A 16,808-nucleotide genomic window follows, 5' to 3' on the forward strand; every position below is an offset into this window, starting at 1 on the left:
AGGATCCGCCATTTTGGCCCAAGGTGGCACCGTCTACCAAGTCAAGGAAGCCAGATACTCCAGAGCAGCTGAATGCCCACTCGCTAGCTCTCCCTCACCCCCCACCAGCATTCCACCTTTGCCTAAATGTGTTGTTTCATCCACCCCCTGCATGCATTCCTCTCCCGTTCCCTCCTGGACCGCTGCCACAGCCTCCTCACTGGCATTCAGCTAGCGTCATTCCCTTCTCTAAACATTCAACATAGTGCTGCCAGAAAAATCTTCCTAAAATGCAAAGTTTATCTGGCCAATCTCTACCGTAAGGTCCTATAGCAACTCTCCACTGCTCGTGGGATAAAATTCAACATCCTGAGCTTCTTGAGCCATAAGGCTCTTGGAGATCTGGTCTTGCCTTCCTCTCCAGCCTTATTTCTGACTAAAGTCTGATTTTAGTCTGCTAAGGTATAAGACAACCAGGCAGGGCTGTCTCCACCAATCATGAGCTCGACCAGACCACACTTACAAACCACAGCTTCCTCGGGAAGGGCAGTGAATAAAACAAAGGTTGTAATAAAAATGAAACAGCATTTACTAAGCACTTCCCACATGCCAGCATCATGCAAAGTGGTTTTGTTAAGAAAAACTGGTTTTAGAGAGGGAGACAAACCATAAGAGACTTAATCTCGGGAAACAAACCGAGCGTTGCTAGAGGGGAGGGGGGTGAGAGGGGTGGGTTGGCTGGGTGATGGACATTGGGGAGGGTATGTACTATGGTGAGTGTCGTGAATTGTGTACCGACCTGTACCCCTGGGGCAAATAATACATTATATATTAATTTTAAAAAAAGAGAGAGAGGACCTGGTTTTGTGCTGTGAGATTGGCATTTTTTACTGTTATCATTTTAGAGATGAGAACAGATCTAGAGATATTGAATGAATTGTTCAAGGTCACACAATTAGTAAGTGGTAAAGGGGGGATCAGAACCACTTTCTGTTTGACTCCAACTTTCTTAACCTCTATGCTTGGATATGAAGAGCTTTGCATAAGGCCTAATAGATAGGGAGCACTCAAAACCCAAGTACCCACAGTTTTTATGCTCTCCCTCATCTTTGTGCCTTTGTATGTAACAGGCTAATGATGATTGGTTGATTGAAATACAGATGAATAAAACTGAGGAGAATAGAATAGGATTATTCCTTTTTTATACCATGACTTCACTTTCTATTCAATCAATGGCATTAGTTCCTGAAGTCTGATGATCTTTCCAGAAGAGATACTTCCCAAGAACCCTTCATTGAGTTCCCTGAGTTAGACATACTTCATCTGCTCTGATGGTCCCCTCTGCAGCCCCGCACCTGCCTACCCAGTCCCTCTGGCGCCCACCAAGCCCCTGGAACAGAACAACGGTGCACCCCTGAATGAGCAGAAGAGTCTCTGACAAATTTCTTTCTTCTAGACAGAGCCCACCTTTCCTACAAAAATTCCTTTGCCAGAAAATGCCTTTTTAGGCATTTAGTAACCCTATTCAGTCACTGGTTCCAGACTTATGACAATCTTTGCATATTCACTATAAACACTAAAATTCACCAAATGCACTGTTCTGTAACTTAAGGCAGCCAAGTGTAGCAAAATGATCTTCTTCAGTATTTCCAACATCAAAAATCACAGCAATTTAGTGTGAGCCTCTGGCCTAGCCATGGTGCCTCACCTGCACTGCTTTCTTAGTGCAGATGCCTCGAGCACTATTTAAAAAGACAAAAAGAAAAGAAAAAAAAAAACCTGCTGCTCTTCCATGAAAAAAACTTTCCTCACTTTCCATCTAGCCCAGCCCAACATGCTCAACCACCTAAATTGCTGAATCGTTGCTGCCCTTTATAGCTAAACACAAATGTAAGGACAGAAGGAGATCCAATTCTTTGGTGGTTCTTATTAAATAAATGCTTGTTAAATCAACTCTGAGGAATAGAGTCTGATTTGTTTAACACCTTTCTGCAAGTGTCTGTTAATATTTATATTTGATGTGGATAATTTGTCAAACTCTAGCGGTTGCTTTGGAGAAATGCTCTGTTGACTAAAGATAAAGCCGAGAGGTTTCCCAGTTCATGTGAAGCTGCCATGGAAGAATGAAGATATTCCAAGACTTCTGGCTCCAAATTTCTTGTTGGATTATTAACAACACCCTGCAGTGAGGAGTGAAGGAAAGCTTGTGTCTACATAAGGAAATTAATTTTTCATGCTTGCCCTAAGGTAATAATTTTGTGCGGCATCTATTTATTGAGTTTTCTTTTTTTTTTTTTTAAGATTTTACTTATTTATTTGACACAGAGAGAGAGATCACAAGTAGGTGGAAAGGCAGTCAGAGAACAAAGAGGAAGCAGGCTCCCCGCTGAGCAGAGAGCCTGATGCAGGGCTCGATCCCAGAACCCTGAGACCATGACCTGAGCCGAAGGCAGAGACTTAATGCACTGAGCCACCCAGGTGCCCCAATTTATTGAGTTTTAACAACAATAAAAATATACCTTCAGTGACTAACAAATGTTAGAGGCATGCTTTCAAAAAAAGAGGGGAACATCCTTTCTGACTCATCTCTCTGTACCATGTTGCACATCTAGTGTGGCTGGAATCTGCTACTAAATTCAGCAGCCACACTGATAGGCTGCTGACTGACCACACTGTCCTCTGGGCCTGTGGGCCAACCCTCACATCTTTTCGTTCCCAAGGCTCTTCCTAGGAGGAGCTGCTATTGATTCATTTCCTCCTTCCACCTGTAAACAAATGTGTCTGTTGGTCCTGAGGCACTGGTGCTGAACAAGTGGACATGCAGAAGAAATAATAAGAACATGCCTCAGGCTGAGAGTGGGAGAAAAGAAGCCTTCCGATGTCGGAGTGGGTCCGCCTGAGCCGTGAAGCTGGGATCGTGGCATGGTCTGCAGACCCAAAAGTCAGTGGCTGTCTGCCAGCCTTCTGTAAATGTCTTTCATTATCCCGTAATGTTTTGCTTTTATGGAGAAATCTTCCCTTTCTGATCTCTCCAGTTATAGCTGAGTGATCAAAGCAGTAGACAATACATACTATTAAATAATATGTATTAACCAACCCCCATCATTCATTTAAAATATCTCTGACACAGGAACAACATTTGGTAAATATTTGCTGAGTATATGAACAAGTAAATAAAGAATTGATGGGTGGGGAGGAAAGAGCCAGAGAATTAATTCCCAAGGCCTTTCGCCCCGGGCTGGTTGCCACCACATCACCTAGAACTGTCCTAGCCTCTTTGTGTCTCTGCATGTCGCAATAGAAAAAGATGTTACAAGATATAGGTGTGCCGACCTCTAGCACCAAACTGGTGTAGGCCTCGGTTTTGAAAGCCTCTCACGAATGTTCACAGCAGCCACAGTAATAGTGTGAGCAGGAAACTTGGCCATAAAAGGCAAGGAAGCTGCAAATCCCTGAGACCTGAGAAAGCCTCACGGGCTGAGAACCTATCTGGTGTCGCCTCACACAGTGCCCGCCTGCTCGACTGGGCTTCCTGTCCCAAAATAAATAAAGCTGTGGAGAGGCCACAGTGGCCCAGCTCTGGTGACCTCCTGGTGCAGCATCCTGGGGCAGACTCTACCTGCCGCAGAATGTTTATCCAAATGTTTCCAGAAAATTTAGATTTTTTTCCCCTGAGATTTGGAATGACCCCTCCCCCTCTCCATCCCAGGCCTGCCCGGCTTGAAGCCAGATACTGACAATGTGTCCGCTGGGATGGGGCCCCTGGGGCAGATGTCCAGACCCCTCCGGTCTCTTGTTGCCTGGGGGTGGTTTGGGATCCCTCCCTTTGGCTCCCCAGTCCTCCCTATCTGCTGACCACTGGGGAGGCCCCCGCCCAGACCAACGGCCAGCAGACAAGGACACTAACCCCTAGTAAGCTTGTGAATGAGACACCTGTGAGGATGCATGCGGTCCCAGGTGTTGGAAAAGAGCTTCTACAACTCCCAAGAAACACCCGGAGAAACAGCAAACAACCTGGGCAGCCCTCCCTGGCCCCCCTGGGCCCCCCATCACGGCCAACCAGCCATGGAGTTGCTGCTTGCTCCTTCACCACCCCCCTGCCTTCTCCACCACACTCCCATTGGCCCCTCTGCTTCCTCCCACTGCTTCCTCACTTCTCGCCCAGACCTTTCTGGAGTCCTCCAGTCGGTCTCCTGGTCCCCAGGCTCACAAACCTCCTGCCCATTCCCCACAGGCCACCAGAATGCACTTCCAAAACTATGCTCTCGACTGCTTCTAGCTCCTGCACCGAGTTCCTCCGAGGTCTCCTGCTTCCCACTGAAATCACAGTTCTGGCTCTCCAGACACCACAGCAGCCCCTCTGTGACCTCCCTAAGCTGGTTCACTTCTCCTGCCAAACTTCAGGGGCCCTCAGTTCCAGGGACACCAAAAGGCCCATGTGGTGAAGAGTTTTGGACGCAGTCCCACGGGACCCCCCTGAAAAGCTCCTTGCCTGATCTCCACTGTAGACACCGGGTATCAGCCCCACTGGAATCACATGTCTCTGACATCCCTTGGCCTTGCTGTGGCCGTTGGCTCACATGTCTGTCTCCCAGAGGCAGGAGGGGCAGCGACTTCCGCTGTGTCCTTGCTGACACCAACCAACACCCGTCACCAGGGCCCAGAAACTGTTTACTGAAGGATAAAACCGCCACTCCAACCGGCTCCTTATAGGTAGGCTCCACCAGACTCTGATTTGGTATGCGGGACATTAAAACTTTCCAAAGGTGGCAGGATTAAAAAAAAAACCTTGGTAAACAGTTGAGCAATATCTTGTGAAATGAAAGAAACCAAGCTGTTCGGAAGCAGGTGAAAAGGTTAGCCAACCGCCTCACAGATCCTACCAGTCCCTCTCTAACAATCGGTCTGTTCCTCTTCTTCCCATGTCACTAATATCATACCAGCCTTTGTAAATTGTGAGTGAGACAGATTTTTAGAAAAAGTTTGTTGAACTGTTTTGTGTGTTGAGAACATTATTTAGATGTCGTGATGGCAGTTAGGGAGAAAACGGTATTTTTTAGAGTCTTTTCTCATTGGAAAACTGCTAAGGAGACCAACTATTTGGTCTATCCAAGGACATCCATAACTGAATTAGAACGGGAACATTTCAGAGCCTCAGCTTTGTTCACGAAGACTAAAAATTACCAGAGAAATTGACATAAGGAAATTCCAAGAAGGAGTTTTTTTAAATACAAAAAATATGACAAAAAGAGGGGTTGATTGTTAAGACTCTCATGCTACATGGCCAGGCGCTGTTCACGTATTGACTCATTTAATCGTCACAATTCTATTAGGTAGGTGCTACTATTTGTCTTTTTCAGAGATGGGAAACTGAGGCACAGGGTTCCAGCAATTAGCAAGGGCCAGAGCAGAGGCCTGAACAAGAGTAGGGAGGCTTAAGCATCCAGGGCCTTAACCACTCTGTCATTGTGCCCATAACGGAAATACCTGGAAGGGATGGATATCACTTGACTAGTTTTCTACAGGGTTGTAGAGTGCCAAGTAACAAGGGCTCAGTCCTTGTCCTCAGGAAGCTGTCAGGGCAGACGGGGGCAGGGCAAGACATGGGCACATTCATCCATGCATGCATATGTAAACCACATGAGGACCACAGGGAGGGACGTGTGAGACAGCCCACCAAAGACGCAGGCACACACTGCCCAATAAGGACCATAAGGGTTCACAGTGTGATCCTCCCCTCCTTGACGTCGGTCAGGAGAGGCTCACAAGCAGATGACATCAACTGTATCAACAGATGAGGCAATGAAAACACAAGGGTTGAGGCACTCAGATGTTCCAAGTGAAGACAAGAAGCTTAAGCATGAATATACCAGAAAAAGGAAAGAAATAATTGATTTAAGATATGCAGGAAAATGATTTGTTCTAATCCGCAGAAATCAATTGCAGTGTTGAAAAGCCATTTGTTGGAAATCCGCGGCGAGTCACCGGCACAGTGGCTCATCCCACTGAGGCCTGGGGCTTGCAGCACACTCCACGGTGGGAGGGTTACAGGGAGAGCCCGACCGCATCCACAATGGGGCTTAGTTGCCAGTCATTCAGTCAACAACCACCTTAAGAAGGGGTGCTTACAAATTAGGTTTGGTTGAGAGGACCCATTTCTGGAGTTGTGGACCATTTCTGGGGTGGGTTTTGTTCCCTCTGACCCCATAGTTGTGGGGCATGGCAGGAGAATGTGGCCTGGCAGGAGAATGTGGCCTCTGACTAAATGACAAAAAAGATCCGGGGCTCAAGACAGCTCACGTGCACTTCAGTGTTTGTTGAAAGAATGAATGAACACACACACACACACACACAAAAGAATGAATGAACACATACTGAACAGACAGCATTTCACATTTCCCTATCAGATGGAAAAAGTTACAAACTCTCTGTGCAAAATACATATAATAGTATTACATGTAGAATCACGGGCTTGCCTAACTGGGCTCCATGCAGGTTGAACTGTATCTCTGAGGGGCTAGAGAGCTACAGCCAATGTGTGGTTTATGTATGGAATCAATTATTCAAGGAAGGGAAAAGAAGTGTCAAGAGAATTTTCAGATTCTAGGTATGTGGTTGAAGGAAATCGACACGGAAGGAGTTCATGCAGGATTCAAATGTATTTGTGGGTCACCTGCAGAGAGCTGCTGGCTCAATGTGTGATTTGTTTTGTTTTGTTGTTTTTAGTTTTTTTTTTCCCCTCCAATTTTTAGTTAAGGAAATGCAAATGCCAGAACAAGGACAGGATGAGCTAAGAACTCTCCTTTGCTTCCTCCCCTGGTGCTTGGGGCTGGCCTTACGCAGCCCAGCTCTGGTGTGGAACTCACTCAGGAAGAGAGGAAGTAGAAAGGCCATAACCACAGCCACAGGATGGGGTGGGGGCCATTGACATCATTGAGGCTTAGGGATCCACAACTACCCAGACTGTCAAAACTTCTGACGTCTAATTGTTTTTGCTGACTTTCCTTGCCCTGAAAAATAAAAATACCACTGCCTTCAATATACCTCTTTTAAGCTTCACCAAACTAACATTGCTAAATTGTCTTCCTCAAACCTGGGCTTGTTATTGAAGATAAAGTAATTCTGAGAGTTTCTTTGATGTGAGAGACTTTGAAAGTCTCTGAATGGATGGTGACTTCTCTTGGCTCAGGATTATTCTAGGTATGTGGTATTAATTTTCTGGGGTAAAGAGGAAACATCCCCACTATGCATTTGGGCATAGAAGACGCATTTATGGGCTTGACGTTGTGTCTTCTGCAGACCAGATCTTTGGTTCTTGAATTCCCACGATCAGGTGTTAGAATTTCAGTCATTTATGCTTTGCTTATCCCCATCCTTCACAGGTCTTGCCCAGACTATGTGGTCAAGAAGGGCTCAACAGGGGTGCCTGGGTGGCTCAGAGGATTAACCCTTTGCCTTTGGCTCAGGTCATGATCTCAGGGTCCTGGGATCGAGCCCCAAATTGGGCTCTCTGCTTGGCCGGGAGCCTGCTTCCCCTTCTTTCTCAGCCTGCCTCTACACCTACTTATGATCTCTCTTCTGTATCAAATGAATAAACAAAATCTTAAAAAAAAAAGATATGGGTATATTTTGCATTATGGAGACATTATGGCTGTGGGGACTTGAGTTCATCTACTATATCCCTTGGTAAAAAATGCTTTAAAGAAATGGTTTTTTGGGGCGCCTGGGTGGCTCAGTGGGTTAAAGCCTCTGCCTTCGGCTCAGGTCATGATCTCAGGGTCCTGGGATTGAGCCCAGCATCGGGCTCTCTGCTCAGCAGAGAGCCTGCTTCCCACCTACCCATCCCCTTGCCCCTCTGCCCACTTGTGATCTCTGTCTGTCAAATAAATAAAATCTTAAAAAAATATATATAAAAAAAGTGCTCAACCAGGCACTGCCTTCTATCTACCAGATAGCAGGTTTCTCCCTCACAGGTCAGATTCACTCGGCCCAGCACTTAGCAGGGAGCCTGGCATGTGTAGTGCTTAGTGAATCTTTGTGGACTGAATGATTAAATGGGCTGTAAAGACAACAGGCTTGAAACTGGGCTCATCCTCCTACCATTCCTTAGGCCATCATCTTCTATTACAAGTACAGTAAGGCTCCATCCACATCCTGGGAACCTCTTTATCTGGAAACAGGGAAGGTACCCAGAAAAAGACCCAAGGAAATCTCTCTGCAAGAATTCGCTGTCATGACAGTAACTGTGAGGGAGACATAAGAGAGTTGTCAAGCAAACTTAGACGTGGGTGTAAAATTAAGTTCTGGGGCAAACCAAGTCATCCTGGCAGATTTGAAGGAAGACAGAGGGCAGGGCAAAGCCTGAGCAGCTGGGTGACACGCAACACGCCACCCCGTCCCGATCCCCCATCCTACAGATGAGGAATCCCCTCCCCAAACTCACATAGCTATCGAGCAGGAGGAGGCAAGCAGGAAAACCTGGGAGTTGTGGTGTCCTGGCCGAATCTCTTTCCACTGCCCCTGTCTGCCACAGGTCCACAGGGTCCAGTCCTGTCTAGTAATTTCAGAGGAGCCTTCAGACTGCATTTCTGTGCTGTGAATAGCAGGTTTCAGCCGTCGGGGGTAAGGGTAAGTAGAAGACTCCGTGCTCCTGGGTGGTAGTGGCAAACCCTGCTGACTCTCCCAGTGTACCTGGCTTGAACCCTCTTAGTCATCTTTTGATTGCACCCTCTCCTGAGTCATCCCTGTCCCCAGGTGAGCAGGGCCAGCACTTCCTAACGCTTTACTGTGAGCTGGCCCTGTGCCAAGCATTTCCCAGGAACTATGGTGTCCTTTTGGCCCCACAACAACCTCTGTGGTGAAGGCCATCATCACACCCAGTTTATACCTGTAGACATGGAGCCTGCGTGGAGATTAAATAACCTGCTCTCGGTCCACGGACTTTAAGTGAAAGGGAGGGGACTTGATGCCAGGCAGTCACTCCAGAGGTCATCCTCTTGGCCCCAGGCTCCACTGCCGACCCGATGAAACTGTCCCATGGACTCAGCCTTTCTTTCCCTATCACCATAGGTCAGGGACCATCTCACCCTAGACGCTGCCAGCCTCTTCACCATCCTCTTCTCGGGGGTCTTCTGCCTCTCACCCATTTCTGCTCATCCTCCCAAACTGTGATTTTCTTATGTCACTGAGAGGTTTTTTTTTTTTTTTCTCACACCAACCAATTCTCCAGATCTCTGGGGTTACCAACTGGCTGTTCCACAATGACCCCCTCCACAGGTTTGATCATTTGCTAGAATGACTCGCAGAACTCAGGAAAGTGCCTTAGTTACTATTACTGGTATATTATAAAGGCTAAGACTCAGGGACAGCCAAGCAGCAGACCTGCGTAGGGCAAGGTATGCAGGGGGCTGAGGGGTGGTCGAGCTCCCGTGCCCTCTCTGGGCACACCGCCCTGCCAGTACCCCAGTGTGTTCACCAAACCAGAAGCCATCTGAACCCCATCATTCAGGTTTTTTTTTTTAAATCACGTACACATAGTTGATTAAATCGTGGGCAATTTTCGATTGATTCAATCTCCAGCCACTCTCCCCTCCCAGGAGGTTTAGGGGAGGCAGAAGGTTCCAATCCTCTAGCTGTGGATTGGATTTTATGACTCCAGTCCTCCTTCTGAGGCTATCTAGTGGTCCTCAGCCATCAGTCATCTCATTAGCATACAAAAGACTCTGACCACTCAGGAAATTCCATGGGTTTGGGGAGCTGTGTGCCAGGAACTGGGAATAAAGACGAAATACTTATTTTTTATTTATTTATTTTTTTATTATACTACAGTCGCCCTCTACTCAGAAACCTCTAGTGCCTCTCCACACCCTGACCCGTGACAACAGAGGAGAGCCCAGACTTTTCAGGATGGCCTTTCAGCCATAAACAACCTCATCTCCCATGGTTCCTGTCACCTCCGCTCTGGTCCAGGCTGGTCCAAAACCTTGCAGATTCCTGCCTCTGTACCTCTGCCCCATCCTCCTGCCCCTTCTCTCAATCAAAATATTCCACTGACCTGAAATTGGATCAAAACATTTCTTAGGATGATTTGTTTAGAAATGTGTGGAACCCCAGAGAGGAGCTGGTTTGAAACTCTTATTGCATAGGTGAGGAACTGGTGATCCAGAGAGGGAATGGCATAGCCCCAGATTACAGATTTATTATCTCTCAAAACGCAGAGAGAACAGTACTGATCTCTGAATTTCTGGTGATGAGTACTGACGGTGATAAGCTTCAAATAAGAAACACTTATGTAAACTATCAAAAGCACACATCACAAGGCAAAAAAAAAACAAATAAAAAAACAAAAAAGCAAATTTGATTATACCAAATGAAGGATTTCTATTCAGTGAAAGACACTGTGGATTGAGTTCATAGACATACACAATCAGAAAATATTCACAATGTCTAAAAATTGCTCACAGATCAATATCTAGAACTCCTGAAAATCACAAAAACTAGAGTAAACCTAATTATTTATTTTTGAAAGATTTATGTATTTATTTTGGAGTGAGAGTGCACATGCATGTGTGAGTGGGAGAGGGGCAGAAGGGAAGGGGACACTCTACTGAGTGGGGAGCCCTAGCTGGGGCTCTATCTCCTAATCAGGAGATCATGGCCTGAGCCAAAACCAAGAGTCTGGGTGTTAACTGACTGAGAAACCCAGGCATCCCTCTTTTATTTATTTAGAGAGTGAGAGCAAGCATGTGGGTGGGAGAGGGGCAGAAGGTGAGAGAATCTCCAGCAGACTCCCTGTGGAGCACAGAGCTGGTTGAGGGGGGCCTCTGTCCCAGGACCCTGAGATCACGATCTGAGCAGAAACCAAGAGTTGGACACTTAAGTGACTGAGCCACCCAGGTACCCCAAACCTACTTTTTAAAAAAGAGCAAAGGATGTGAACACGCAATTAGGGAAAAGGAAACTCAAAAAGTAAATATGCCCAAGTCCCCAGTTATTAGAAAAACACAAGATCAAATAATGAGATGACATTTCTTCTGGAAAGTGGGATAATGCTGCAGGATAGGGGAGAGAATCAGGGGCTCCACATCCGTGTGGGTGTGGAGACTGGGGAGAACAGAGCACTCCAGTCACTCAGGCAGTCCTTGTTCAAAGTAGGGATATGCATCCCCGTGGCCAGCAATTCCGCCCTTGGCTATAGATCCCAAAAGAAACCATCCCAGGAAGGAACTGCAGGAAGCTATTCAGAGAAGCTTGTCCTAAACCATTACTGGAGGAGAGGATAGTAAAATCTGTGGAGGTCTTTGGGCAGCACTATGCAGGGTATAAACACGGAGCCGACAATAAGAATCAAGGGCACCTGGGTGGCTCAGTTAGTTAAGCGACTGCCTTCAGCTCAGGTCATGATCCTGGAGTCCCGGGATCGAGTCCCGCATTGGGCTCCCAGCTCCACGGTGAGTCTGCTTCTCCCTCTGACCTTCTCCCCTCTCATGCTCTCTCTCACTCTCTCTCTCAAATAAATAAATAAAATCTTAAAAAACAAAACAAAACAAAACAAAAAAACAGAATCAAACCTATAAATACAGAGAGTAAGCTAACGGTTGCCAGAGGGACAGGGTGTGGAATTGGGCAAAACGGGTGAAGGGGAGGGGAAATACAGGCCTCCAGTTGCTTTATGAAGAAGCTGTGGGAATAAAAACATGAGTACAGTCAGTGTTACTCTACGTGTTGTTTGGCTGTACAGTGACACACTGTAGCTACACTTGTGGCCACACAGCAGAACACAGAATCTTGTCCAATCACATTGTTGCACACCTGAAACTAATGTAACATTTTTGTTAACTAGGTTCAAAAAAAAAAAAACCCACAACAACAATCAGCTGAGGACAAAAGAAACAGAATGATCTGGGCAATAGAAGGAGTTACATAATTTAAGAACATAAGACCTTTCACTGTGATAAAAGTTCTGCAAGGACAAGCAGAAACAGGAACATCAAACAGAGCGGTTGCTCACGCAGCAGGTGGGGACTCTTGAGTAAAGGCGATTTGATTAGCAGTCCCCTGGGTGAGTTATGGCAGTCACAGTCCCCACCCTCCCCCGGAGGCTCAGGCACCAAAGAATAGTTTCCTGGAACTGAGGCTGTGGTCTTACGGACAGCAAGCGGGCTTAGGGGATCAGGGCCCGCTACAGAGGAGGTGGCCCTACTCCCGGAGGCTGTCTTCCTCCCAGCGCATCTCCATGGTGGGAATCCCACCTCCTGAGACAAATCTCTCGGACTGTGTGCTCTCAAGGGTTTTCAGAAATCCACTCCACGAGAAAACACTAAGAATAGTTTACACAATGGGGCTTAGAAATGATGTTGGGGGGTCCCGGGGGGCTGGGGTAGAGTATGGCAGGCAATCAGAATCAGATAAACTGACTGTAAAACCCAAACGCTTCCTTCCTTACGCCTTCTTCTTATTCCTCCCCCCATCCCCACGCCAGGGCACCCAGAACTAACCTTTCCTGGGCACGTCCTATGACCCAGCAGGGTGCTAGGGATTTTTATTTTTTATTTTTTTTATTTTCAGCGTAACAGTATTCATTGTTTTTGCACCACACCCAGTGCTCCATGCAATCCGTGCCCTCCCTAATACCTACCACCTGGTACCCCAACCTCCCCCACCCCTGGCCCCTTCAAACCCCTCAGATTGTTTTTCAGAGTCTATAGTCTCTCATGATTCACCTCCCCTTCCAATTTCCCTTAACGCCCTTCTCCTCTCCATCTCCCCTTGTCCTCCATGCTATTTGTTATGCTCCACAAATAAGTGAAACCATATAATAATTGACTCTCTCTGCTTGACTTATTTCACTCAGCATAATCTCTTCCAGTCCCGTCCATGTTGCCACAAAAGTTGGGTATTCGTCCTTTCTGATGGAGACATAATACTCCATAGTGTATATGGACACATCTTCCTTATCCATGCGTCCGTTGAAGGGCATCTTGGTTCTTTCCAGTTTGGCGACCGTGGCCATTGCTGCTATATACATTGGGGTACAGATGGCCCTTCTTTTCATGACATCTGTATCTTTGGGGTAAATAGCCAGTAGTGCAATTGCAGGGTCATAAGGAAGCTCTATTTTTAATTTCTTGAGGAATCTCCACACTGTTCTTCAAAGAGGCTGCACCAACTTGCATTCCCACCAACAGTGTAAGAGGGTTCCCCTTTCTCCACATCCCCTCCAACACATGTTGTTTCCTGTCTTGCTAATTTTGGCGCTAGGGATTTTTACATTTGTTATGCACTGCTCACAAAAATCCTACACAGCGAGGGTAGGGGTTATCCCTCTCCTTTCCCAGTTAGGGAACAGGAAGCTTGGAGAAAGGAACCCAGAAACCCAGGAACCGAGCCCAGCTCACAGTGTGAGTGCCGTGCTCCTCATGCCTCGGGGGACACTCATCCTTCAACCCAGACAGTTCCACCAACAAGCAGTTTCTGAAGATCTCCCTCCAGAATTTCCTGCCTTGCAGCTGGGTCTAGGGGGCCTCCGGGCTGGCCCGGGGGCTCCAGAGGCATCAAAACCACTCCAGCAACGCTCACTGGGACACACAGGTCTAGAAAGTCTATACCACCTCTGAGGCTAGAAAGTCTACACCACCTCTGAGGCTCCTGTTCCAGGGACCTCCAGGGATGAAGCTAGATTAGAGTAGCTTCTCTTTGCGCTCTATACTACCTTGAGTCCTTAGATGTGGCTCCTCTAACCAAGCCCAGTTTCTAGAGAACTGGTGAGGCCCCTCGACAACTGTTTTCCACCCAAACCAGACTCACCAGCTTCCTGGAATTGAAGATGTGGTGAGGGAGTGGGTGGAGTGGGCCAACACTTAGAGCAGAACAGCAATAAACTCCCTGAGAGGAGTATAACATAAGCAAAATGACAATGAAAAATCTCCATAAAACAAGAATACGGCAGAGCTTCATCACACGCTAAAGCATAACAGGAGTACATTCTACGCAGGTCAAATCATGTTTGTCAAACCCCAGAATGGCACAGATGCTGAGATACTATCAGGAACGTGGCCATCAGACTCCCCCTCTTTACCTCCTGTCAACATTATATTGCAATCTATTTTTTCCTCAGGTCCCAGCCCAATTATCTTGAGTGAAACTTGAAAGAAAATTATTCCATCCAACAAAAAGCATTCTAAATACTTCCCACTGACGCGCTGTAACTTGCAGCAAATTGTTTCAGCCTCACCCAAAGTCCTATCACAAACATCTGATTGGATGATTACCATCACGGGCTCAATCCGACTTAAATAGGAAAACATGAAGACTAGGGAAAATGAGGAATTCTCTCTCTCTCTCTCTTTTTCTTTCATCAAAAGGAGTTAACATAGCTGTGGAGAAAAGGGTATCACAAAGAGAAATTTTAAGAGTGGTAATTTATATGTGAAATCAAAACAAAACTCACATGATGTTTATTTTACCCTTCTGGGAGGAAATGGAGATGTAAACTAGTAACAATTCAATTCAGTAAATATTTGTTCTGACATTACTCCACACAAAGCATCAGGCAAGTTAGACTATGGAGATAGCAATGATAAGAGACGGTACAGGGCTCTTGAGGCCCCCCCCCCCACTCTTCTGTGGAGTAGAGACAGATGCTGATGAGCCCCCCCCCACCCCCGCAGCCATGGACTCAGAGGTGTAGGGATCTGCTTGAATCCCTGTGCTTTCAGTGTCTCTGATAACCCACAAACTACTATCAGAATGGAGAGGAACTCCCTCTGCCCATCTCTCATCTCTCCAGGATGAGTCTTTTTGTTGGTGGAAAAAACCAAACAGCTCTATCTTATCATCCTTTCCTGTCCCCCTTTCTCCAGGCTTGCAGGGAAAAAAAATAACCTCTGTACTGTTTTCATACCAAGTGTATTCCGAACCCTCTGTATCTCAGCCTGGACCACACCTCTCCTTCCCTTCCTTCTGGACCCTTGTCCCCTGTTTCTCCACAGAAGCCCTTTACTCTAGGATTTTACGCTGGGTTAAACTTGGGTGGTGGTTTGATGAGAAAAACAAACCATATATATGCTTTGGTCATATTTATTAGTGCATACCCCCCTCTCTGCTCATTTTCTAGAGCAAATAAGGCATTGCCTTTCCCAGAGCATTTGGGAGCTTGGACTTAAACTCCCGCATGTATTTCAAGGGCTTCATCCCTTCAGTTAGACTCTCTAAATCCGTGCTGCCAAATTGATTTTATAAAAATCCTTTGAAATCCTAGTGTTTCTGCATTTTCATTCTCTTCGGATGTTTCTTTTCTTCCTTTTTAAAAACCTGTAGAGTAGACTCTGGTAATGATAACTAACATTTACCAAAGCCATGCTATGCACCAGGAAACCCCCTGAGGTAGATACGTTATCCCCATTTTGTAGAGGCTGGCACTGAGGCACAGAGAGACTAAATAACTCGCGCACAGAAGAGAGCGGAGCCAGGACTCTACCCCAAGCTTGGGAGCCTAATCAGGCTCAAGTTCCTACATCTAAGGAATCTGGAATCCTTTCTTTTCTTTTCTTTTCTTTCTTTTTCTTTTCTTTTTTTTTTTTTGGGGGGGGGGATGCAGAAAGTTGACTTTGTTAAAGAACAGAGACGGACCCGTGGGAAAATCCGTCCTTACCGTATCTCTCTTTGGGATCTGGTGACCAGCACACTCTACTCAACCTCTTTGACCCTGCGTTTTCCCTCCACTAAACCCGAAATAAAGTATTCTGCTTCGGTCCCTGGTCCTGGGTCATTGCCAACGCTCCCACGTACGCCCGCTGACGCCCTCGGAGGTAGGGACGAGTCCGTCTCCTCCAAACGAATCATCCGAGGGACTTCTCTGTCTGCATCTACCTGGCACGCCGGCCAGCGTCCCGCTTTCTTCCCGCATCGCCCTGAACCCCGTCCCAGGCGGGCCACCCGGTGCCACACGGTCGGCTGCTCCTCCGCGCCGGTTTCCCTCTCGGTTTGGGACTCCTATCCCCGGGCTCGACAGCCGTCCCGGCCAGCCGTCCTCTTACCATGGCATCGTAGCGCAGGGCGTTCATGAAGTGCGCCACCTCGGTGCCCTTGTACACGGTGAACCAGATGGTGCCCTGGTACTGGTCGCCGGCGTCGAGCAGCAGCACGTGCGGCTCGGTGCGGCGGATCTGCTGCACCTTGGTGAAGAGCCGCGCCACGCCGCCCACGCAGCGGCTCGCGTTGACGCACTTGCTCGAGTCCTCGCTGGTCTGCTCCAGCCGGCTGTGCACGTCGTTGGTGTGCAGGATGGTGAGCTCCCAGGCGCCGGCCGCCGGCCACAGCAGCGCGCCCAGCGCGAGGAGCCGCAGCGCTGGGGCTCGTGCGGCTCCGGGACCCATGGCTGCGGCGTGAGAAGGGCGAGCGTGCAGGCGGGCCGGGCGAGCGGCGGCGAGCGGCGGCGAGTGGCGGCGGGCGCGGCGGGCGCGGCGGGCGCGGCGGGCGCGGCGGGCGCGGCGGGCGCGGCGGGCGCGGCGGGCGCGGCGGGCGCGGCGGGCGCGGCGGGCGCGGCGGGCGCGGCGGGCGCGGCGGGCGCGGCGGGCGCGGCGGGCGCGGCGGGCGCGGCGGGCGCGGCGGGCGCGGCGGGCGCGGCGGGCGCGGCGGGCGCGGCGGGCGCGGCGGGCGCGGCGGGCGCGGCGGGCGCGGCGGGCGCGGCGGGCGCGGCGGGCGCGGCGGGCGCGGCGGGCGCGGCGGGCGCGGCGGGCGCGGGAGCTAGGCGCCCGGGCGGGCGGGGCGGGGCGCGCCGGGGGCCGGCCTCTTTCAGGCGGGAGGCCGGCCCCACAGCCGGGCGCACG

At 48.6% G+C, this 16,808-nt stretch overlaps 1 protein-coding gene across 1 annotated transcript in view; it reads right to left on the reverse strand.

Moving 5' to 3' along the window:
* The window catches only part of NT5E (5'-nucleotidase ecto), a 47,411-nt gene extending 30,977 nt beyond the window's left edge, over positions 1-16,434 (reverse strand). Inside the window, exon 1 of the mRNA XM_082730669.1 lies at positions 16,017-16,434. Within this exon, the coding sequence (XP_082586795.1) occupies positions 16,017-16,355 (339 nt within the window). The 5' untranslated portion in view covers positions 16,356-16,434. The remainder of the gene's footprint in view (positions 1-16,016) is intronic.
* Between the last annotated feature and the right edge of the window lie 374 nt (positions 16,435-16,808).

This window comes from Mustela nivalis, assembly GCF_964662115.1.
Source record: "Mustela nivalis genome assembly, chromosome: 5".
Taxonomy (NCBI): domain Eukaryota; kingdom Metazoa; phylum Chordata; class Mammalia; order Carnivora; family Mustelidae; genus Mustela; species Mustela nivalis.